This window comes from Physeter macrocephalus, chromosome 17, assembly GCF_002837175.3.
Source record: "Physeter macrocephalus isolate SW-GA chromosome 17, ASM283717v5, whole genome shotgun sequence".
Taxonomy (NCBI): domain Eukaryota; kingdom Metazoa; phylum Chordata; class Mammalia; order Artiodactyla; family Physeteridae; genus Physeter; species Physeter macrocephalus.
In genome coordinates, this window is record NC_041230.1 from 40,780,754 (window position 1) to 40,804,488 (window position 23,735).

At 48.5% G+C, this 23,735-nt stretch overlaps 1 protein-coding gene across 1 annotated transcript in view; it reads right to left on the minus strand.

Annotated features, from left to right (window-relative positions):
• Positions 1 to 23,735, minus strand: part of ZFHX3 (zinc finger homeobox 3) — a 112,514-nt gene that overhangs the window by 46,645 nt on the left and 42,134 nt on the right. Inside the window, exon 3 of the mRNA XM_028478036.2 lies at positions 6,745 to 6,976. Within this exon, the coding sequence (XP_028333837.2) occupies positions 6,745 to 6,976 (232 nt within the window). The remainder of the gene's footprint in view (positions 1 to 6,744; positions 6,977 to 23,735) is intronic.

Here is a 23,735-nt window from a genome sequence, read left to right on the forward strand (position 1 = left end):
GTGTGTGTGTGTGTGTGTGTGTGTGTGTGTGTGTGTGCGCGTGCGCGTGTGCGTGTGCGCGTGCGTGTGCGTGTGTGTGTGTGTGCGTGTGTGTGTGTGTGCGCGCGCCTAGGCATGCACACACGTGTGTGGGAGGAGGGGAGGACACAGTAGCATATACTTAGAGGACGGACTAAGACAAGGAATATGTAATCAGAAGCCATCACAATTACAAATGTAAATGAACAGGCAATTGGCGCTGACCTTTGTAGATTGTTAGAGGACTAATTAAGGCAAATCAGGAACTCTGTTCCAACAAAAAAACAAGACAGTGTACACCCTAAGACGTACTCCTGTCCTCTTCATGTAGATGCAAAATGCAGGCAAATCAGACAGTAATCAAACTACGTATACTTTATATTGGCAAACGGAAAACTATCTCCATGAACCAAAGACAACCGAGGTTCACCCCTTGGTTTCTTGTGAGCAATTTTGCTAATACCTCTGTCAATGAGCTCCACCACTATTTGGGCTCTTGCCATGTGCCTGATACTCTATTAGATCCCACCCATAAAAGAGCCAGAAATGCCAATTACAAACTATGCTTAGAATGGTTAGTTTAAAAGCTTTAAAAAAAAATGAGAGTCCAAACTATATGCTATTCTGTAAACTCCATTTTTCAGTTAACAATATTATATTCTCTTTTCATGTCGATACATAATGATGTCTCTTTATTCTTGCACTGAAAAGCAGCTTTCTAAAAAAGCACACTGAAATTCACAGTCCTTATCCCAATAGTCCTTCATCAGGGAACGGACGTAAAACAGATAAAGTCATATCTTCTCTACTCCTCCATGAGTGCCTACATTTTCAGTCACCCCAATTTGTTCTGACGTTCGTTTTACATTTAACTTTTCTAGTTAGAAATACTTTATCCCTACTTTTCCCCAAACCCCATGGACAAGACACACAGTCAAAAGGAAAAAGGAAAGAGCATAACGTGCTGGTTTTATGAAAACAGCGCTTCAGAACTGCAGACTGGCCACAACGTATTTTAGCGCTATGAGAAAAATTACGCTGAAATTGCATATAATTTAGCCATTTACAAAAAAAAAATGCACTTCATATTCAGAGGGCAGCCTTATGCCAATTTTGAAAAATCAAAACAAAAACAAACGAGAAAGTGGAAAACGGTGCATTTTCTTATTCTCTTAAACTGTACGAGTTAAGCAGAGCTCCCTGGAAGTTGGTTCAAAAAAATAACCCATCACGTGAAGCCGGTGAGCGTTCCAGTAAAGGTTGTCACCAAAACCACATCATCACTTGGCCAGCTGTGTCTGCCTCCCTGACCCCAGGAATTCACTACCTTGAACGCCAAAGATGTGTCAGTGAAGGAGGCCGCCGTCTTCCGCTCCAAGCAAAATATTCCCCTGAACTCTGAATGAGCGTGCCCTCTGTAAACTGAGCCACCGTCCAGCTGCCCCCGATGCCTGCGCTGGCGCGTTATGCAGTGTATCCACACCAAGAGCTGAGAGGAGAGCAGCAGCCGCGCCCCCAACTCAACGTCTTGCACATAGTAGGTGCTCAATGAAGAATCATTAAATTACTTCTGTGCAATGTTCGGAAGTCGACGTCTCCGTCAAAGAAGTAGTTGAGGCGAGGGTAAGAGAAACAGGAGGAGGAAAAGGAGAGGAAGGCTGAGGACAGAAACACAAAGCACCTCTTGTCTTCTGGAAGCCGAGGGCACTGCTAGAGTGAAATTCACTACGGTTTCACCCGGGAGCCAGAAATGCCTTTTTAATAAGCAAACGGGGAAGCTGATCCTACACACGATCCACCTACGAGAGCTTTCCATCTTTCAAGAGCTTCTGGTCAACTAAGGGGAAGCAAACAGCCGAAGCCAGCAACTGGGAGATCTAACCCAGGGTGTGGCCACAACAACAGGCTTTCTCTTCCTTTATCTGTGTGCGGGGATGAAACAGAAAGGCTAAGTCCCAACAAAGTCAGGAGAACACTTGCTCCTGCAGAAAATACACTCAAGCCACAAACCGAAAGACCAGGTCGCACACAAAAAATGTTGGGATGCAGTGAACCTCATCTACTTTGGTTACTTTCTTTTCTCTGAGATGTATAATTCCAAGACATTTTTTTTAAATGGGAAGGCCGTGTGTGTGTGTGTGTGTGTGTGTGTGTGTGGTGTGTGCGTGTACACGCGTGCATGTCTGTAGCATGGACAAAGACCATCACACTCGGTTAAAGACAATATAATACAGGACTCAGCCTGCCCACTGATGTAAGGGTGAAGCTTGACCACAAGCAGGACCATGTAGGGGAGGGCGGACTACTTATTAGCACATGGTCAGCAACCGAGACTCAGGCCTTTGGTGCCGCAGGGCGGGACCTAGATGCTTTACGTCTGGTCATGAGGCCTCTCAAGGGGTTAAAGGGCCCACGGTGGGTGTAAATCCTGGCCACTGCCACAAGGTTCTGAAGGGCAGAGGAGACCTTCACAATTTCTCCTTCTCCACACTTCCACGTGGGTTGGCAGGCTACGTGGTAAGCCTGACTGATTGGAAAACACGTGGGCTTAAGTTAACAAGTAAGATTTGAAGAAGCGATATTTCTGTCACCCACTGGGAAGAACCCATGGTAGAGTCCACTCCATCGGCCTCAGCAAGGGAAGCCCCGCCACCTGCAGAAGGCGACAGGAGACTGGGGTCTGAGGTCCTGGGCTCAGAGAAGGAAAGGAAGTTATTTCTGATGGCTTTTGTGTAAAACTTTCTGGTATGCGGACAAGAGAGGAGGAAAGAAAAGGAAGGAAAGGAGAGAGAACACCATCGTTTGACCAGATAATGACGGAATACCAGGAACGAAAACCCTAGACGGCGCCACCGTTTATACGCGGCTTAGAGTCAGAACAGGCAGGGCTCCCGAAAGGTGCCCAAAGATTCCCTGAGGCCGCCTTATGCTACGTGAATGATGTTTCCAGCTGACGATTAGTGTCCCAATCCTTACGTTCCAGAGGGGAAAACCGGGAATACAGGCATACCTCAGAGATACTGCAGGTTCGGCTCCAGGGCCTTGCGATAAATCGAGTATCACAATCAAGCGAATCACACGAATTTTGTGGTTTCTCAGGGTGTATAAAAGTTGCATTTGCACTACACTGTAGCAAGTATGCAACAGCATTATGTCTAAAAAACGTACACATCTTAATTAAAAAATACTTCATTACTAGAGAATGTTAACCACGATCTGAGCCTTCAGGGGGTCGTAATATTTTTTGCTGGTGGAGGGTTTAAAATATCGCGAGAATTACCAAAATGTGACACAGAGACACAAAGTGAGCAAATGCTGCTGGAAGAATGGGGCCCACAGACTTGCTCCATGCAGGGCGGCCACAGACCTTCTATTTGTAAAAGAATGAAGCATGTGGAGCGCAGTGAAACGAGGTATGCCTGTATTTTATAAAGTCTGTGTTTACAAAACTTGAAGCTGATGACCTTCAATGTCTTAATTCCACGAGGCCCACAATGTCCCTTTTCTTGAAGACCGGCTTCCAAGAAGTTTTTAAGAGTCAATTCCCAGTGGGAGGGAAAAGGATGTATTTTAAGATGAGTTATCTTAAAGGAGTCTCTGAAACAGAACCGAGTTACTGTTAATGCCAATATGAGTATTACCTAATAATTTGTCCCTTTTGTCATTCGTAAAGAGTATAAATAAACGTAGCTAGAGCGTATGAGTGGGAGGGGCGCAGGATTGGGAGGGAGGTGGGTGGAGAGCAAAAACATGACTCCAGGCCAAAGACAATACAAAAGGATTTTGAAATACAGAAAGGAAGTCTATCATCTAGACTAAAGTTGCTCATACACTTCGGGAGGAGGAAGAAAAAAAACCCTAATACGCATTAAATGAGAGAAACCCAGAAGGCAATGGTGTAAGAAAGCAATTCCAGAGCGACTGCATAAATAGAAGTATTACATTATAAAACAGGGAACTGTTTGTTCCAGTCCATAGACCCCGGGTGAAATGGCAGCTGTACACTATTTAGTTTGGGGCACCTCATTAATAAAAAGGGAATTCTGAGCAGAGTGAAAGAAAGAATTGAGGGGCGAAAGGGACCAGCTTTTAGCGGAAGATTGAAACAATGATGTATGCAGAGCTCGCAAAAAAACCTCTTTAAACCCTGAAATAAATAGGTCTGAGTATATTGGCAGAGGAAGGAGAATCCTGTGAAATGACTTAATACCAGAATAATGGGGAATGGCAGGCTCAAAGAGGCCAAAATGCCCCAGTGGGGAGCAGAGATTCCCACAGCTGGATGGCACTGGCATGTCTGTGGGTGCTGGGCCCCATCCCTGGCTCACATGCAGAGCCGTGGGGTCAGACACGAAGCACAAGCCCCAGAGACTAAGACTGAACTTCAACCCAAAGAGGCATTTACAATACACATGGGAAGGCACAGTCAGTCTTGCAGTGACCTGGAGGTGACAAAAATCATCCTGGTACCCACACAGTACTTTCCCAAAGCAACAATTCAGACCGACTGCCGGGGGGACTGGCCCCTCCTCTGTGATACTCCTACTCTAGCAGGGGGGAAGCATTCTCGAATTTTGGTATATCCCATCGCTGGAGAATCCGGTTTCATTTATATGGAAAAATGGAGCAAAGCTACAGCCAGGTGATGGAGACAAGAGCCATGGGCAGAGGGGTCCATAACGGCTCAGGAGGGATGTCTCCAGGAGGAAACGAAGCTAACAGATAAACTGATACAGCAGAGCCTTCGGAGATGAGAAAATATCTACTCTGGCAGAGAGTTAGCCATGAATTAATCACAGGTACCTAGAAAACCAGGGAAAACAAAAAAGTTGTACGAGAAGGTAAATGAAATTATAAAACTCTACATGGCTCAGCTGTGATTAACATTTATAGAGTCAGAATAATGAAAACACTGAATATTAATATGCTCCCCAATTATTATTTAATCATAACGGAAGATGAAGGGAGGGGAAGATTGAGTGTGTAGGGCGCCGGGGTGTGCGGGTACCGTGTCTGTGTGTGTGTGCGTATGAGAGAGTGTGTGTGGATTATGGGGGGGAATGTGTGTGAGCGGTATGAGTGTGTGAGCGGTATGAGTGTGTGAGCTTGCACAATGGCATACCAGTAAAATCCCCATCTCCTGGAGTAGAAAGCCAATAGATAATGTCTATAACTTACCAAAAAAAATTTTTTTTGATCAAGAAATAGTAGTAGAAGCTCGTTAAGAAATATGGAAATAAGTAACAAAACGAACAATTAAACTTGAAAGGCGGTGCTCTGGGGAATGGGACTGGCGGGGGCTATGCCATTTTTCACAGTAAGGTTTATATAACTTTCTGCCTTTAAAAACGTCATAAAAACGTGAATGATGACATTAGGATTAAAGTCCCCACGTGGCCACGACATGCGAGAGGCCAAGAGGATGCGGTAGGCGATGGAGAGACCAAAAGGCCTGAGTCGGCAGCCCGGCTAGGTCATTCGACAGCGTGCCATCGGAAGGAGAAAGAGGTCTGCAGGGGATGTTGTGAGCCCAGCGTGTAGGAGGTGGCACCCGTGAGAGGTCCAGGAAGCTGTCTGTCTGAAGGGCACGTGCCAACACCAGGAGACAAAGTTTCAAGAGGCGGGGAGCCGAGGGCCAGGCCCAGTGCCCGGGTGGTGATGGCACGTAGGGCAGCCTGAGGACCACGAGCTGGGGTGCGGGGCGGGGGCATGGGGGGGTGGCGTGGAGGACAGGCCAGAGCAGCAGGAGGACGAGAGAGAAGCACGTCCAGGGAAGGGCTCTTCCAGAGGGAACGGGCAGCAATTTCAAAGACCACAGAAAGAAAAAGGCTCAGCACGGAGCCACTGGGCTCGGAAAATCCGAAGTCAGCGGGGGCCTTCTCAAGGATGGTTTGATGACGGGAGGAAACGGGCTATGACAGGCCGACGTGTGAACAGGAGATGTACCAACACAGAGTGTTCTTTCAAGAATCTGAAGATGCTGTTGGAGAGAGAGAGTGGAACACAGGATTAAGGGAGGGCTTTACCCTTAGGTGGTTTTTAAAGAGACAGGTGACTGTCCTGTGCTCCCAACCAGAGAGAAAGGGACTGGAAGGCTGAAAAAATAAGAGAGGGGGGAGATTCTACTGAGTGAGGTCCCGGTGGGAGTGAGAGTCACACAGGGAAGGAAGGAGAAGGGGACGGCGGGTGAGAAGACAGGGTGGGAGGCGGAAGCGCGGGGTGAGCTCCCCTGGAAGGTCTCCACCCTCTTTGTGAGTAACTGCCAACACTGAGCCCGGAACAACTGGGTCGCTCTCAAATACAATCGCAATGTTTATAACAAACACATGTTTCGATCTTCTTTGCAGTTCACTCTTACAGACCAGACTCGAGGTCACACACTCCCCATTCTCAATACCGAGCAAGACATAGTTTAGCGTTTGCTTTGTGTCAACCTGAACCGGAAAACTGAACCTAGAGCGCGCCTCAGAAGAATGTGGGGAGAGGGGACAAAACATGGTCTGTTGGCTTGGTCCCTGGGCAGCAGCTTGTGACATCTGAAGAAAAGTGTGGGGCCAAGTTCCTTCAAAACGTGGGAAAAGCAACAATGCCTGCGTGTCCCTTCAGAACACAACGGTCACCCGTGAGGCTGGTAATGGACGTGAGGGCCAGCTGCACCAAGCCGCAGCCCTCAGGAGGCCACCGCCCGGGCGGCCCCGGGCCTCCCGTGCCCACGACACCACTCACCGGGGTCGGTGGAGGGGCACCTACGGATGGTGAAGATCTGCCCCAGGTCCTCATCCTCCTCCGGAAGGCCCTTCTGCAGCCGCTGCAGCTTGCGCAGGCTCTCGCTGCGCTGATGCTTCATGGAGCGCACGTGCTGGATGAGGTTGAGCTTGGCCTTGGTGGAGTAGTTGCACAGGACGCAGTGGTAGTAGCAGCTCTCGCCCTCCACGCCGCTCTCGTGCTGCTGCAGGTGCTACAGGGGCGAAAGACAGGGACACGCCTCAGGTAAGCCACTCCAAGCCCACCATGCCCTGGCAGCAGCCCGAGGATCCCTATGGGGGTTGCTTGGTTTTCCCAGCGGCTCTGTGAGGACAGGAAGCAAGCCGACTCTCGTTCCCGTCTCCCTCACACGTGTCAGAGCGCTGAAAACGCTGACGGATCCGACCCTCCCAGTATAAAACTGGTCTTCCTGGCACAATAATTAAAGGTTCCTCCTTCCACTCGCCAAAGTGTCCTGCTTTATTTAGAACAGGGGTCGGCAAGCTATGGCCCACAGGCCAAATCCACCCTGCTGCCTCTTTCTGTAAATAGGGTTTTATGGGAACACAGCCACATCTGTGAATGTGTGTATTGTCTACGGCTGCTCTCTAAACACCAGAGTTCCACAGTTGCAATAGAGACCGTTTGGCTGCAGAGCCTAAAATCTTCTTACCTGGCCCTTTGTGGAAAAAGTGACCAGCCCCTGTTTTAGGGGATGGTCCACATAGTCACCTTACCTGTATAGAATCTTAGGTCAGTAACACAGAGCCAAAGCTGCTGTGTGGCTATTTCACAAGAAAGATGACTCAAGTTTTTGTATTTAGAACTACAGAGTATTAGGAGAACCCAAAATTAGCTTTTCCCCTGGATTAAAAAAGAAAGACCGAAAAATAAATTTCTCCAGACTAGTTTCCCCGTCAACATCTCAAGGTCATTTGGCTTAGTGCTCAGATGGTCAAAATTACACTCTGTGTTGTGTTTGTGTCAACACAGTACTCTGATTTCAGAACACAGCAGCCCCAGAGCTGGCAGGAAGCAGGCCCACACAGGAATCAAGTCCGGGGCACAAGACAGTGGAGGCCACGGAAACAGTTAGCAGACCCCAGACTTCTGCATTTAGGAGAAGGCTTAAAGATTATCCAAGCACTACGTTCACGTCCTTTCGGGGCCTCTTTGAGAATATGCTGAAAGCTATGGACCCTTTTTATTAGCAATTAGGGAACTGACACGCTCCTGGTATATAGGAAGGCCGCCTCCTTCATTTCAAAGGATTCATTTTAGGGCAAGAGGGCACTTTTCTACCGGGTGCACATAAAGCAGGAGAAACAATTCCAAAATGTTTCAGCGGTTGACCCAAGGTAACCCAGCTAGTTGGTGGGAGAGAGAACTAGAAGCTGGGTCTCACATCCCCCAGCATCCTTTTGGAGGAGGAAATTCAGATAATGTATTGGATGGGCTCATGTTTCCACCTGTCCTTCCCTCCTTCTCCTCACCCTCATCCCCACCTCTAGTCCCCAGAGCCTGGCCCAAGGGACTGCACAGAGTACACGATAAACGCCTCGGAACGTCTTTGTCCGGCCCCTCTCATTTCTGACCACACTTGTTCTATCTGATGCCCATGCCTGATAACTGTTTCTGGTCCTGCGTGGGTATCTTTCTTGTCCACATCACATGGTGAGACACTCAGAAAGCACAGCAGTCAGAATGTCCTGCACTCTGCCTAACACTGAAAATACCAGAGTGGCCCCAGCAGCACTTCCTATCGGATGACACGGCTCCGAGGCTCATGTGCTCACATGCACACATCCTATGTTCACGGAAACAGTGTGAACATTCCGGAAGCACGTTTGGACCTCGTTGGAAGAGGAAATATGAATGCAACAATAGAGTGCCGTAGAAAAACTACACTACTATAACAACTTTTGCTCTGGGGCCAACGTGCAGATAACAGAGTTGAAGGGCTTCGCCGGTATCAAGAGAGAACAATCCCTTCTGCCCTCGAAATGGGTGACTGAACGCACTCAAGTGCGGAGCCTTGGAACAAAGCAATATCCTCCCTCCCTGCCCCGACCCTGTCATAGCTGTCCCAGAACCATCACAACCAGAGGAGTGTGAAGAACTAGCAAGCTCGGTGTTAACTGTTAAATTACAACAACGGAAAATATAAAGCTACTTTTCTTGAAACTAATTTGAGCTGATTTTTTTTTTTAAATCATGTCATCTTCAGTTTGCCGCCTCTGACCTAAGGCTCCTTACAGAGGATTTCAGGAGTATGGAAAGCACCAAAGCAATGTTTTCTGGAGGCTGCAACCCTGGGGAGAAGGAGAGTCTGATGGGCTAGGTGGAAAGGAAGATGATGAGCTTGTCCATCCTCCTTCTCCCCGACTTCTCCACAGGGACCCCCGAAAGCCAAAAACTGCACCAGGATATTCCTGGGAGCAAGAGCTTGGCTTGGGATTGAGGAACAGGAAACTTGTACAGGAGCCAGAAACTGCTGTCTTGGATCACTAAGACCAAAAGAATGACGTTTATTAAAGTTTCAACAAAAACTGACTGAATGAAAAAGATAACAGGGAAAATAACCGTGGCATCTAAAGCAGTAAGTTCTGTCGAGGGATTCTCGTGGTATCGTAAACTATGAAATCAGAGCAAGTACCGTTAAAGCCCTAACCCCAAATTCTCATTACTTTCCCATGAAACAGGACTTCCTTGCACTAAAGCTCTGAATCTTAAACATAAAATTTTAATATGGATGTGAGGGTTCTTTTCCAAACAGCTGGGGTTTCTAGTCTCTGAGCCAGAAGAGAGGATAACATGGCCAAAAAGTGTTGGATGGGAGTTGCCAGATGTCAGATGTATTTTGTCCTCAAATCCACGGGTTCCTGGGTGACAGGGCTGTATAAATCCTGAACTAAAATAAACGTGATGCTGGGGACTCCTGTTTAAAAAATAACCGTATGAGGACGATGTCCCCAAACCACGACACTTGACTCACGGTGGTCAGCGGCGATCTCTACGGACACCAGGAATTCTTTTGTCTGCCGTGTGAGAACGATTTTGGAAGGGAAATGGTTACATGCTACAAATGGTAGAGAAAAGAATAAAAGGAAATGCGGAAAACAGAGCCACGGCCTTTCCCACTGACCCCGGTGCAGGGAACATTGAGGGGCCTCCCTTAGAGGCTTGCACAGAAGCATAATTCAAAATTCCAAGCTTGCTTTTGCACTCCAAGTTCATTCTCCAAGACATACACACACAAATCCAGAATAAGCTATTTCTCCATCCTAGGAAACACCTGCTTATAAAGGTTATACCCAACCCAAACTTCCACTCACAACTAGAGTCTCCTGAGGTCTACCTGCATGTGACAGCTCCTGTTCTCACCACATCTTGTAAGCTCGGTAATTCTCAGGCTGTCCAATGTCCAGCAAACGGGGGCCCAAAGCAAGCAGCAGGGTCCTGGGTCCTGACTTCTGTGACCTTCTCCACACCATCGGGTCATTTCCCAGGCCTTGAGTGGGTCAATGCCCTGACCTTGTTGGCCAGGCACCCTCTCCCTCCCGAGATGCCCTGGCCCATCCCCAGAATTCCACCCTTGGAACCTGCCTAATAAGACGCAGCAGGAGGGGATGGGGCTGCAGAGGCCGATGAGGGCTCCACGGGGCAAGCCAGTCAGCCAAGGACATGCTCTCCCTGCAGAAGAGAGTAGATGTTTTCATTTGGAGAAAGAGGGCGAATGATTTCTTCCTGTCCCAGCTAATTAGAATACCGTCAATTGGGATCACAATGTATTTAATTAAATTCACTGTAATATATGGAGAATCCACCAAGGCACAAATCCCAGTGGAACACTCAGTGGAGGAGCTGCCTGCCTCCTTTCAGAGTTCTTGCTCTCCTCTGCAGGCAGGAAATTCTTCTCCCACGCAGATACTGGACTCCCCCAACACTCTCCCCCCACTCACAAAGGTTGCCCATCCTTGGGAAGGAGGACCCAGGTCTTGTTTGGCTTTTTCCATTTATTTCTTTACTCTGTGCTCAAGATTCTTAACCGCTCACCTCTATCGGGTCAGGTGTGCAGTTGAAAAAAGAAAACAGAACAATAACTTCAACTGTGGTTAGTGTGCTACACGTGGACCCAAAGAAAACTGGCCACTGAGCCCATAAGGCAGGGTTTGGTTTTGGTTCAATTCTAAGCATCTACAACACATGAGACACTATGTAAACACACACACACACACACACACACACACACACACACACACACACAGACTATGCCCTACCCTAGGGTATGACCCTGCAGGTAATAAGGCAGTGATGGTGGTGACTTGGCAGAGAGGCCAAGGGATGTAAGAAGGGCACCCCTTTAGTGTGAATACCATTGTGAGAATACACCTTCCAGCTGGACCGGTGAAAATCACTGGCTCACTCAAGAAAAATCAACATCTACCCACCAATGAATAATGAAGAAGCAGGACCAACTAGTAAATGAAGAAAGGGAGATCTGCCCAGCTAAAGAAGAGCGGCAACCGAGGTCCAACCAAACTCACTCGGTTCAGCCAGCCTCTCCTATAACCTTGAACCCTGAACCGCCTAGGGTTTCCTTGTTTTCCCCCAATCTCACTGGCTGTTTTTGAAAGTGCCTGCAGAACACTGGGTTATGTGAACTGCAAGTGTACCGTTGTTTCCACCAAAAGAAACTTCTACACGTGGCAAGAGTATTTATTTCCTGAAAGCTCAGAGAAGTACAAGGACCCACAAGAAGGGAATAAGTATCCAGTGTGACTCATAAATGGAAACAGAGAAAGAGCCCAACAAACTCCAACTGACCACCGTGCGGCAGAAAACAGACTGTCCTCACAGCTATCAAGTAGGAACTGGATTCACACACGCTAGGTGGGCGGCACCTGTGCTGGAAATGAGCGAGCGGGGCTCCCTCGCACTGGTCAGGGACCCTTTCCCGTCCATCTGTCTGATCCTGTCGGAGCATTTATAATTTAAAATGCTCGTCCTGTCCTGGTTTAGCTGGCAGGCGACACTCCCGTGCGCCTGACACGGAAACATCCAATGTCCCACGTCTTCCCTTCTGGGTCTGGTTCCGAGAGAAGAACTCGGAAAAGAAAAAAACCTCAATACAACAAGAGGCGCCTTGAATAATAGGCCTGGCATGTGAGGCCGAGTGCAAAAAGCAAATTAATAATTAAAAAAGAAAGGAAAGGAGCCAGCCTGCATTATTTGTGGGATCCCACCCCATTGACATGTTGGGCTCGTCCACCCTGGCCAACGAATGAAAGTCAAAGAGACGAAAAGAGGGCTCTTGTTAGAAAATAATTCATCGTGAAAATCAAAAAAATGTGTTCCCGTTACTTGTTTCCCAGGAAAACTAACCAAGTTCTGTCAGAGGACATCGATTTCTATAAATCTGGAGGGGCCCCGGCTCCCTCCTCCTCCTCAACAGCAGGAGACTTCTAACATCTGGTTCTTCATGCATGGAATGCAAAATATCGATCAGGTTTTGTCAAAGCCTCCCCTTTAAAGGAGAAGTGGACAAAGTACACTCTGACACACACGCACACTCACAAATGAAAACACACGATTCACAAATGAAGGTTCCTCGGGGAATAATAACTGTTACAATGAGCACACGAACACCCACCCCGCTCACCACAGTCTCCCATGGATACGACGCAACTCTACTCGGAGGGCAAAGCAAACACTGAAGCTCCCTGATGGGGTAAAGCAGCTCCCGGCATCCCTCTGGGCAAGTGGCAGACCAGACACCTCCGGCATCACAGAGAAGAAGCCCCACGGCGGGCGTCCAAAAAGGCCCCTGACACACCTGTGGTGCTCGGAAGTGCAACCCGGCACCGGCAGGTAGAAGAGCCGCTCAATCCGTAAAACAGAGGTCCCCAGTGGAACAGGCTGCTGTTGCATCAGGCCTCTGGAGGGAAAAAACTGTTAAGCACAGCAAGCCCGGGGCTTGGGGTGAGGACTATGAAAGTCCCAGCAACACTTCCAGTGAGAAGGAACGGGAAGATGAGGGTCCAGAGTGGGTCTGCTAATTACCCAGTAAGATGAAATAAGGAAGAAGTAAGCAGGTGTTAATCCACCATCATACCCGTGCACGGCATTTACTGCTGAGGAAGCACCTTCACACATTTGATTTTCTCAAGACACCCCGACGTGGGCAGTGTGTGGCTCCTGTCCTTGGAGAAACCCAAAGCTCCAAGAAGTCATGTGACTCCTTGCCCCCAAGGTCCCACAGAGCATGGAAGAAACACGACTGGAACCCAGGGCTGGAGGCCAGGTCCACAGCTGTCCAGCTACACTGCAATGACCACGGGGTGCGTTCTGGAACACGAGACTCCCCAGACCCGGGTATTCACTTTGAATGCCTAAAAAAGAAATTGTTTCAGGTGTAATGCAATCCAGAATGGGGGTGGTTAATTTTTTTAATCAGGGGTTGTGTTACAGTTCCAAATTTAATGTCGCATTCTTAGGAAAGCTTCCGGAAGGTCAACCTAAATATATATGTATTCTCTGTTTCATGTTGGCTTTTCACCCACTCATGCCCTCATCCTCGGCACCTGTTAATTTAGTCCTATTTCACTGCAGGAGCCCAGCAGACAGCGTAAGATATAAGCCCCAACCACCATTTACAAGAGAACGTGAAAGGAAGTAAAAATATTCCCTTAGATCAATCCATTTGCGTTGCTCTGACCTATTTTCCAGTTTCTAGGCCAGTCTCCTCACGCCCTGGAACAAGCCATGACTGTTCGCTCTCAGCATCCGAGCTCCAAGGCCAGAGTCAAGACTTTCTAACCCTGCATCTCTTCGCTTGCATGAATGATATTTCTTCACTGAAAAGTCTCAAGATGGAATGTTCCTTGAGAGAAGTATAGTAAATTCTAGGAAAAAAATAAGCATAAATCTGCAATCTATAGGTTGCATCGGCCTTGGCTTTGAAATCTTTCTAGAAAAATCCAAGCATGGACTCTTGTAGAATGTTGATGCCATCCCTAACAGATTTCATTTCCCTCTGTTGGGAAAACTCCAGAAAGGAGTGTGGCATAACTATACATAGAGAGAAAGCTGATAAGGTGTGTAGGAGTCCTCCCTAAGGAAAGGGCCCATCGGAGCCTGAGGTCTCGAGCAAAATAAGGGCTACTTTCCACGGAGGTCAAATGAGCATCTACATAAACTCGGAAGCCAACGGAGGTATGTGGTGGGGAAAACAATCAAGCGGGTCCCACAAGGCTAACATCAAACTGACTGTCCTCCAGGAACTACCCAAAGCTCCCTGGATCTGAAGATCAGCCCTTCACTAAGGGCACTGGTAACGGTGAGTTCATTAAGATGTGCTTCTTCCCTTACGCTACTTTCCAGCTCTCACAGGTGTAAGTCCCCACACAAAACAAAGGCCGCCATATATATGCTACTCAGGCTGGTCCTCATTCAACTCCATGTCACACTGTCATCAAAACGGTGGTTTAAGGTGAACTCTGGATGAAGGCAGGCCAGGGAAAACCCTCCCTCTGTGCTACCTTCAGCAAATTACACACACGGGGTGGGCCTCAGTTGCCTCATCTGCAATGTTGGAACAATAACAGAACCTCCCCATAGCACCACGGGGAGAGGTCAGTGGGCTAACTCGTACAAAGTGCTCAGTACAGTGCCTGAAGTATGGTGTGCCTTCATGATCAACAAGGCTCTTATTATTACTACCATTATCTTTCAAACGAGCTAAGCTTTGGGGATTAGGAATAGAAATGAATGTCTACTGAATTTACCTATGTGACATCTCCCTCCTTGCGACCAATCTATCCTGCCCCCCCTCCCTGGGAACCACCACCCCACACCCCCCCACAGGGCCAAAGAAGAATCCCTTGTTGACAATAAAGAAACTGCGGTGAACAGAAATTATAAAACAGAGGGGAGACTGCACACACACGGGACCGACTTCTTCCTTACAAGAGGTGCTTGGGTTTTATTTTAAGTCCCTTGCCCAAGTCGTGCAGCTGGTGCAGGCAGAGCCAGGCTCACACCCCAGGTCCATGTCCTTGCCACAGAACCCCATCTGTTCTCTCTGGATCTCTCTGCCCATGAGGTGTCAATATAATGAAAATCAGAACGCTTGCTCTTTTATCACGTCTGCCAACACCCCAGGTGAGAACCAGGAAAGGAGAACTTTGCTGAAAAGGCTGCAGACATGGCGCTGATTCCCCAAATCCGCTCTGAAGGATGTGCTTATTTGTATCTCCAACCCCATGACAGTCAACACAGCAGGAAAACCATACTTGTCTGGTGGTCAAAACAGGTGCATTACTTCATCTGTAAAATACAGATGTTTATACTTGCCCTGTCTTCCTTGGAGGCAATTTTAAAAACCACATGAGCAAACAAATGTGAAGATCACTCAGAAGGTGTGAAGGACTACCTGAATATCTGGCACAGGCATCATCTCTCTACCCTGAGGCCAGATTTTGCTTCCTCACCTCTGATTGGCAGGTACACCGCCACGGGCTTGGAGGTTAATGATGCAGATGTGCTCCAGCTCAGCGGTCCTCTAACTGGAGCGTGCATCAGAAGCACCTGGGGGGGTGCGTCATGCCGCAGAGGGCCGGGCCCACCCCAGGGGTTTCTGATTCGCCGGGTCTGGGGTAAGGGTGGAGAATTTGCACTTCTAACGATCTTCCTGGCGGGATGCTTGACGCTCCTGGTCTGGGATCACACTCTGAGAACAGCTGCTTTGGACAGCAACTGCCGCAGAACAGAGACCTAAGTCAGAATACATGGAGACATTCCCCCTGTAAAAAGCAAAACTTCCAAGGCCTAACATTTCCGAGCTGCCCGCCTCTTCCCAAAGAGTATTTCAGATTCTAGCAAACTGCACTCGATAAATCATGCCACGCCTGCACCCAAGAATTTACCCCTTTAATGAAAAAGTCACTCAGAAGCAGCTGCCTGCTACTGGCCTGCTCCAGATACCTCATAAAAGTCGGAACTAGCTCTATTCATCTTCCTCTCCCCTTTCACACCTGCAGTCTAAAATTTCGTGGGGCTGTGGCTGAAAGCGTGACTCCTGATGGCGAGGCATGAGGCATCACTTTTTCCTTGCGAGCCCTGCATCCTGCTGAGCGCACCTGTCCAGATGTCTTGCTGGAACCGAGCCCACGGGAGAGCTTCCACCAAATATGAGAAAAATAAAACAGTCTTTAAAATTCCTCCCACGCTCTTGAACTTTCTAGCTGCTGCCGCTGAGAGCATGAATTTGGTGCTCAAACCTGGCGGCTTCTCTTGAGCTCCCACGATCTGCTGACAAATACCCTCATCACCTTCATTATGAGAGAAGAACACGGGCCGCCAGCATGAGATGGGCCGGGGGCAGTGAGTGCGCACAGGGCTGATTTCTTCCTCATGAGAGGGGCTTAATTTTTATTTCATTTTTTCCCTTGAAAGTGAAACAGAAAATAATGGGAAAGTGACCAGGCACGAGAGAAAAATTCCCTCTAAACAAATGCCTTTGATGTCGCTCATTCTGGCTGCTAAGACATTTCATCCTTTCTCCTTAAATTATGTGGATTTTGTTGAGGTTGAGGAAGATAAGTTACACTTGTGGGAGGGGGACAAGGGACCGAGAGAGTGGAAAGAGAAAAATGCTTCCTTGAGGAAGTAGAGCCGAGAGACCAGGAGATGGCTGGCCGCAGAGTGGACGGCCACGTGGTGAGAGGGGACACAGTTTTGCAAAAGATGACACGGCTAGTTTCTCTGCCCTGCTTTCAGGTTTCCACTCCCCCCCCCCGCATAAATAACCCAGACAAACACCCTGTACACTAGGTTTTGCTCTCCTCCCCCCGCTTTTTAAGTCTCATTAAAAGCCGATATTGTTCGGCCTCAAGATGGAGAGCTCAGCATGGATTTTACTGAACGTTAAATCAACCAGCAAGCGTCGCCAGCAAACTCTGTGGCACTTTAACTTTAAATAATGCAATAATTATTGAATTTCCTTTTTATAACTGAAGTGCTGGAATGTAAACAATGGGGCTGTAATTGCAGGAAGGGGGGGATCAATAGAGGCAATCGTTTTCAGCCATGTTAATTGTAAATACAATTGCTCCAAGATGTCAGACTTGTTCTTCTTGCTCCCAGAATCATCCTAACGGATGACAGAGTCCAACTTTCCCATTACAGCTGTTCGTTCCTTTAAGAGGTTCTCAATCAGGTCTGATCAATCTGTCAAGATAATGCATGGAGTAAGTAAGACTCTTCCAAACACAGGCTCCCAATCAATAGCCCGGACCAGCTTAATGAGGTGGGGCTAAGGCCCAGAGGGAGGTAACAGCCCCCTGCTTGCACCTAGGTTTGGCAGGCTGGCTTCCTCGCATGGCCCTGATAAACAGATCAGCCCTTAATGAGGACATTAGTTATGCATGCTTCAGCAAGCAGCAAGGCACCCGTCCCTGGGGACAGACGGACAGAAAACAAAATAGATTAACAGAAAACAATATGGTGCCAAATTAGGTCCAACTGAAGACTTTTCCCTCCTTCTCCTGCTTTCCTTAATTGTCCAGCAGAGTGGAGGACATCAATTAATCATTCCAACGGGTGTGAGCTCAAAGCATGGGAGCACCCGTTGAGCTAGGGGATCTCTGGGTGTCTGCCAGTTTCCCGTGGGCTGTCACTATTAGGGCCCTCATCCCCTCCACTCCGTTTCCAGACTACAAGAGGGACGTCTCACAGAAGGAGAGAAGGGAGACCAGGCTGAATCTTGATTCCTGACAGCCACAATGGGGGGCCACGGACTGAAGCCGGACAAGAACAAATCTGCTACTCTTCACAGGTGATGTCAGTTTTTGAGATCGAGTTTTGGTCCTGAGAATGGGTGAGCCCTCACAGACAAGGAGGAGGAAAGTCAAGAGTCTAGAATCCCAGGGCTTCCCTGGTGGCGCAGAGGTTAAGAATCCGCCTGCCAATGCCGGGGACACGGGTTTGAGCCCTGGCCTGGGAAGATCCCACATGCTGCGGAGCAACTAAGCCCGTGCGCCACAACTACTGAGCCTGAGCTCTGGAGCCCGCGAGCCACAACTACTGAGCCCACCCACCTAGATAGAGCCCGTGCTCCGCAACAAGAGAAGCCGCCGCAGTGAGAAGCCCACGCACCGCAACGAACAGTAGCCCCTGCTCGCCACAACTAGAGAAAGCCCGTGCGCAACAACGAAGACCCAATGCATCCAAAGATTAAAAAATTAATTAAAAAAAAAAAAAGTCTAGAATCCCACTTCACCTGTCCCAGCGTCTTTGCAATTCGCACAGGCTCTGCAGGAGTTTGAATTCCCACGAGGATAAGCTGGGGGGCTCCTGGGGAGTCTGGAGAGCCATCTTTTCTCCCTTGGAGGGCACTGTGTGTCTGCACCCTTGTTCCTGCTGTGACTGGCTAGGAAGACAGCCCTCTGGGGAAGTCCTTAAGAAAAGGCCATGTAAAGGACCATTCCACCAAGAATACAGCAGTGCCTTTTCCCAGTGGCTGCATGGCTTAGATAGAGCAGGGGTTCCCGAAGTGTGGCCCCCGGGCCAACAGCGTTAGCACTTCCTAGGAACCCTTCAGACCCTGTCCAGGTCTACGGGAGCCTCGAGGGTGCAGGCCGAGCTCATCTGATGCTTCCGATGCAAGCTCATTTGACAACCACCATCTTAGAGGATGAGTAAGTTAACGAGTTGGTCCTTTCTGCATCAGAAACAGTTCAGGGCCCAAGATGTATCTATAAAACCTCTATTTTCCCTGAGGTTTCGATCAGGGCCCACCACCCATCTGCTCCAGAATGCAAGTCCTCTGGGAATAATGAAACCAAAGGAATGAGACCCATCTGAAAACCCCATTTTATTAGTTGGAAAAGATCACGGAGTGGGTCACACTACGGAATTTCAAAAGTTAACAGTTTCATACTGTGAATGAAGTAAAATGAGAATAACGGTCTCTGTAAAGGTATGCGGATGAGCAGAATAAAAGAAAATAAATATACAGCTAGAGAGACCAGATCCCTCCTTTGTGCAAAGTCCCAGCTCCACCTCTCCCTCCTCTGGGCCGGCAAACCGCCAGGAGCAGTGGCCACACTGTACTCATCTCACTGTGTTTCAAACCACTGCTCCTCCGCCACGCTGTCGACAGCGGCTCACAGGTGGGGAGGACTGTCTGTCTCGGTGCCGGGCAGAGCTCCCAACCCACAGCAGGTACTGAAAGACGGCCGGCTGAAAGTCTCAACAGACAATCTCCTCTAACGCTCCACACTGTGGCTCTGTCTTCAGCTGGCCACTCAAGACCTAGCTAATCGAGTCCAATTCCCTTCCTCCATCTCAGATTTCAATCCTCCACTCCACGCCGCACCCCCCACACAACTAGACGGCTGGCAGTTGCCACCCTCATCCACCCACCCTCGTCCTTCTGGTCTCGGCGCCTCTCCCGCTTGGAAACTCTCCCCAGCACCCTCTCCACCTGCTAAAAGGCTGCACAGCCACCGGAGCAGGCAGACAGCACCTCGGCCTGAAGTCTTTCCCCGTCACACCTGAGCCAGAACCCCGTCTCCTCGCCTCTGGGATGTCAGAGCACAGGTGACCCCACCCAAGCCCACCGTGGGTCATTCTTTTCAGGAAATGCGTCCTTGGACTTCCACACGGGGCTCTGCAGTCCTTGATGACCCAGATGGGACACTGGGCCTGAGGGAATAAATATGTTTGCTAATATACGCTGCTCGCTTAAATAAGGGGTTTTGGCAGGAGATAATGACTATAAATGGCTGTATTTAGTGACTTCATTATTTCAGTATATGGATCACAAAAGGGCTGTCCTCCCCCAAATCAGCCAAATGTCTCCCAGCCAGAGGCCGGCTTAGTCGGTCACCGTCATTCTAGCCTCCGTTTCGTCTACACCCCTTGCTGTATTTACATGGGTTTAATATCGCCATCCTCTTGTACGAGAGCTCTTTTACTGTTAAACTGACAAATAACTGCAAGACTTGGAGATACTGAGAAACAGCTAGAACATCTAGACGATCACAGAAGACGCGGGGAGAGAGCGCATAGCGCAGACGCCTCTCAGGGGGCGTAACTCGGCCATGAGACCTCCAAGGATGAGTTCACAAGCGTCCACCGCGCCGCTGTAGATACAAACAACTTAGTACACAGTTTAGTTCTAAACGTAAGATCCTACGAGAGACAACGGAGTGAGGTGACAGCGCTCAGACATCCGGAAGGAGGTGGCCGCGTGAGCACCCCCAGAATGCACGACAGAGCAGCCAGACTGTCTCCAGATTTGAAGAATCAGGATAAGGACTGCTTTGTTTTTTTTTTTTTTTAAAACAAACACACACATACATCTTTATTTTCTTCCCGAGTTTGCTGTCCTCCTATATGCTGAGAACTGCTGCTATCTGGACCCCAAGGAACTGGTTACGTCTCACACTTTCATCAGTTTTCAAGTTCTGGGACCTGCGAGGAAGGAACCATTCTCCACACGGGCTCAGAAGCTGAACGCTTCGCTGTGCCCCCTCCCCTTTCAGCGTATGCCCAAGCTCTGGGCTCGCCAGCCTTCTGGCTGGCTGGTCCCACTTACGACAGACCCTCCCCAGGGTCTTCCAAGCAACTTGGTCCAGAGATGCCATCTCTCAGTTCTGCTCTCAGCCTCCCAACAGAATGTGGCTGTGAGGGCAGTCAGTGAGATATTTTTTTTAATCATATTTTTAAATGGTGAAATACACAGAGGGTTTTCATCAACCAGCCCACACTGACCAACACATCCTTTCCCCATTTTCATCCAAGTTCACTCTGGTCCAGCAGGTCCAAGAACCACCGTGAGGTGGGAAGGACCCACAGTAGAAGACCTGCTGGAGGCACAGTTTCATCCTGGACAGACTGATGGTTTACAAAACCGGCTGGAGAACCGTGAGGGGTCTTCCTCAGTGATATCCAAGTTTCAGAAAACTGCATCTACAAGACTGGAAACTGGGGAGATTTCTTTGAGCAGCATGATGGGGTTTAAGGCGGGGCTAGAGGATGTTGGAGAAAGGCAGGACTAGGGAGAGGATGGCTGAGATCCTGCCAGCCCTGGGGTGCCAGGATGCTCTGGCACGCACTGTGCATGTTAGTAGGGACTGTGTGACTGGTGCGCCAGAGACATTTGGACCCAAACCGGCCTGCAGTTGTTTCCTGGGGCTACAGTATTAGGATATGGCCACTCATTCACACCTCAATTTGTTAGGTGGCATCTCTGTGGAATCTCAAATCCAGGAGGCTACTCTGTATTCATACAGAATATAGATACTTTTTTTAGCAGGTGCTTTAAAGGCTGAGAGTATTAAAATACAAATTTTTCAATGACCTTTCCAGATTACTCTAGAGTAACATGAGGCCAGAGGAACCAACAGCCAGTCCAGTTTCTGGTGACACATATTTTTATGGCGGTGTTTCTTCCACCTTTGGACTCATTCATTTCCCGTTTGTCTATCCACAGTCCTGCTTCCTGTTTCCTTCACAACAATGAGAGAGACTATAAATCTTCTCTAAACATTGTTTCCATCATTCTCTGTAGGTGAGAAAGGTCCTCCACTAGAGCATCTTCTCACCCTCTCCTCCACGGCACCACACCCATCTACAGCCAGCTCTGCTGTCTACTGACTCGGTCCCTCAGTGGCTTCTCGGGTGCGTGTGCGTGTCTGTGTGCATGCGTGTGCGCGCGTGTGCGTGTGCGTGACACTGGGTCACGCCACTCCCTCCCGTGCACACTTCCCTCCCAGCTCAGCCAAATCCTACTTCCTTTCCTGAGCATCACATCTCCGCCCCTATTTCTGTCTACGGTGATTCTTTCTCCTCTGAGCTCAAAGCCTCCATCTCACAGCACGTCTGAACCCCTGAGCGACGCTTATCAGCTTTACGTACGTGGCACATTCCCCCACGAGACTGGAAGGCTCCCGAAGGCAGGGACCGCGTGTCCCCGTACTGGGCGCACAGCAGTCAGGTCATTCCGCAGCGAGAACACAGGCTTAGGAGTTGGGAGCCATGCAAGGGAGAGGGGGCTCTGACACCGCGCTCCCTCCTCAAGTGTGTAACGTGGAATAAGGTTGCCACACGATGCGGGGCCGTGAGGATCCGGAGAGGAAATCAATGTGAATGTACTTCATAAATGGTCAGGCAGAATTAAAAGAAAAAACGTTGGGTGATGAGAATCGGTTGGAGGGGGCACCTGAAGACTCAGCAAGCCTTCCCCACCATCTGATTTCACTGGGGTCCTAAGTCTACACAACGACGAGCTAATTACTGGGTCACCCGTTCACTTACCTCGCTAATGAAGTCATCGGTTCTGCCGGGAAGAAACCGGTTAGGAGGGCTGGCTAGCCCCTGGGTGTGAGTCCCAAGGCCAGCTGCATTCCCCAGCGCCAACATGACTCACGAGATGACACGAGTTGCCAGTGGGCTTTGTTATTATGTGACCTTCAGCAAGTCACCCTTTCCCACTTCAGTGATAAAATCTGGATGGCAACACGAAGAACCCACTTCACAGCATTTCGGTGAGGAATGACGATGGCGCACAGCTTGTAATGACTGGGAAGCACTCTGTCTTTGTGGAGAGCTGTATTACTTAACATTTAGAATAATGCCCACTGTTTCAGGTTGAGAAAGCATTCAGATTTTAGCTAAACTGAAGGCTGAACATATCCGTTAATGAGCAGTGTCCTTCCCATAGAAACAGTGAAAGCTACTCAGTCTACTGAATAAAATGACTAGCAGTACATTAGCAGGAAGCTGATGCAGGTTTAGTTACCATGAAACCAGGGTCATTTCATCCTGATAAGCAACTTCTTAAGATCACAGAAATACACCACAGCCGACAGAGCTGACAACTGCATTTTTAAGGGTGGACTGGGACGAGAATAATTTCTTAGTCCACGATTTTCCCAGAATTCACAAAAATACAACCTCTCAAAAGACATGTTTCTATCATCTAGACCAGCTGTCGGCCAACTTTTTCTCTAAATATCTGGACAGTAAATATTTTAGGCTGAGGGCCATCTGGTCTCTGTCACCACTGCCTAACCCTGCCACCAGAGCACAAAAGCAATGATGGACTGTGTTCCAATAAAACTTTATTTATAAAAACAAATAACTGGCTGGATTTTTTCCACCTAGTAGCCATGTGCTAACCCCTGATGTAAAACTTTGAGAAAAATTTACCCAATCATTCAGAATATCAGTGAAGAGGGGAGAACACACACACACACACACACACACACACACACACACGCACATAAACACACACACACTTTGTTAAGCAAAATAAGTTCCTTCCAACTTGTCAAAACTCAGTAAGAGCCAGCCACGCAAACCTGTTATCAAAGTAAACTGTTTCAAACTGAAGGTCAATAGTAATTCAAGTACAATTTAACTCGGAATTATGAAATCACTCCAGAACAGTTAAGCTTCATCCTTGTTTTCAGGCGTTTGAACGTAAGAACTTGCGTGTAAATGTGCTCTGTAGTTGGCGGTACCCGTTCTCAAGTTCCACATCTCAGTCTATAACCACCGTGAACAATGCTGCATGAGTGAGAGTTAAGGTTATACATTTATTCAGAGCTAAACAATACCTGTAACTGATTCAACTTTTAACCAACCTAATGACGGAATTACTAATGACAATAAAAATGTAGGTGTCCTCTGTGCCCTCTAGCAGATGAAAGGAATCCATGTTTAAAGAGCCAGGGAGCAAAACGAAAAGGTGAAAAATTAGGTCAGGATGGTTCCTGTGTATCATCCTGCACACCACGCTTCTCTTTCCTAAGCATCTCTTAAAAGGAGAATGCCAGCAATGATGCTGACATCCAACAATGAGTGATGAAGAAGTCTGGATTTAGAGAAATAAAATATTTAAACATTCTCTCAATAACACCATCTATGTTTATACAGCCCTATAGAGACTTCAAAGGGTTTTG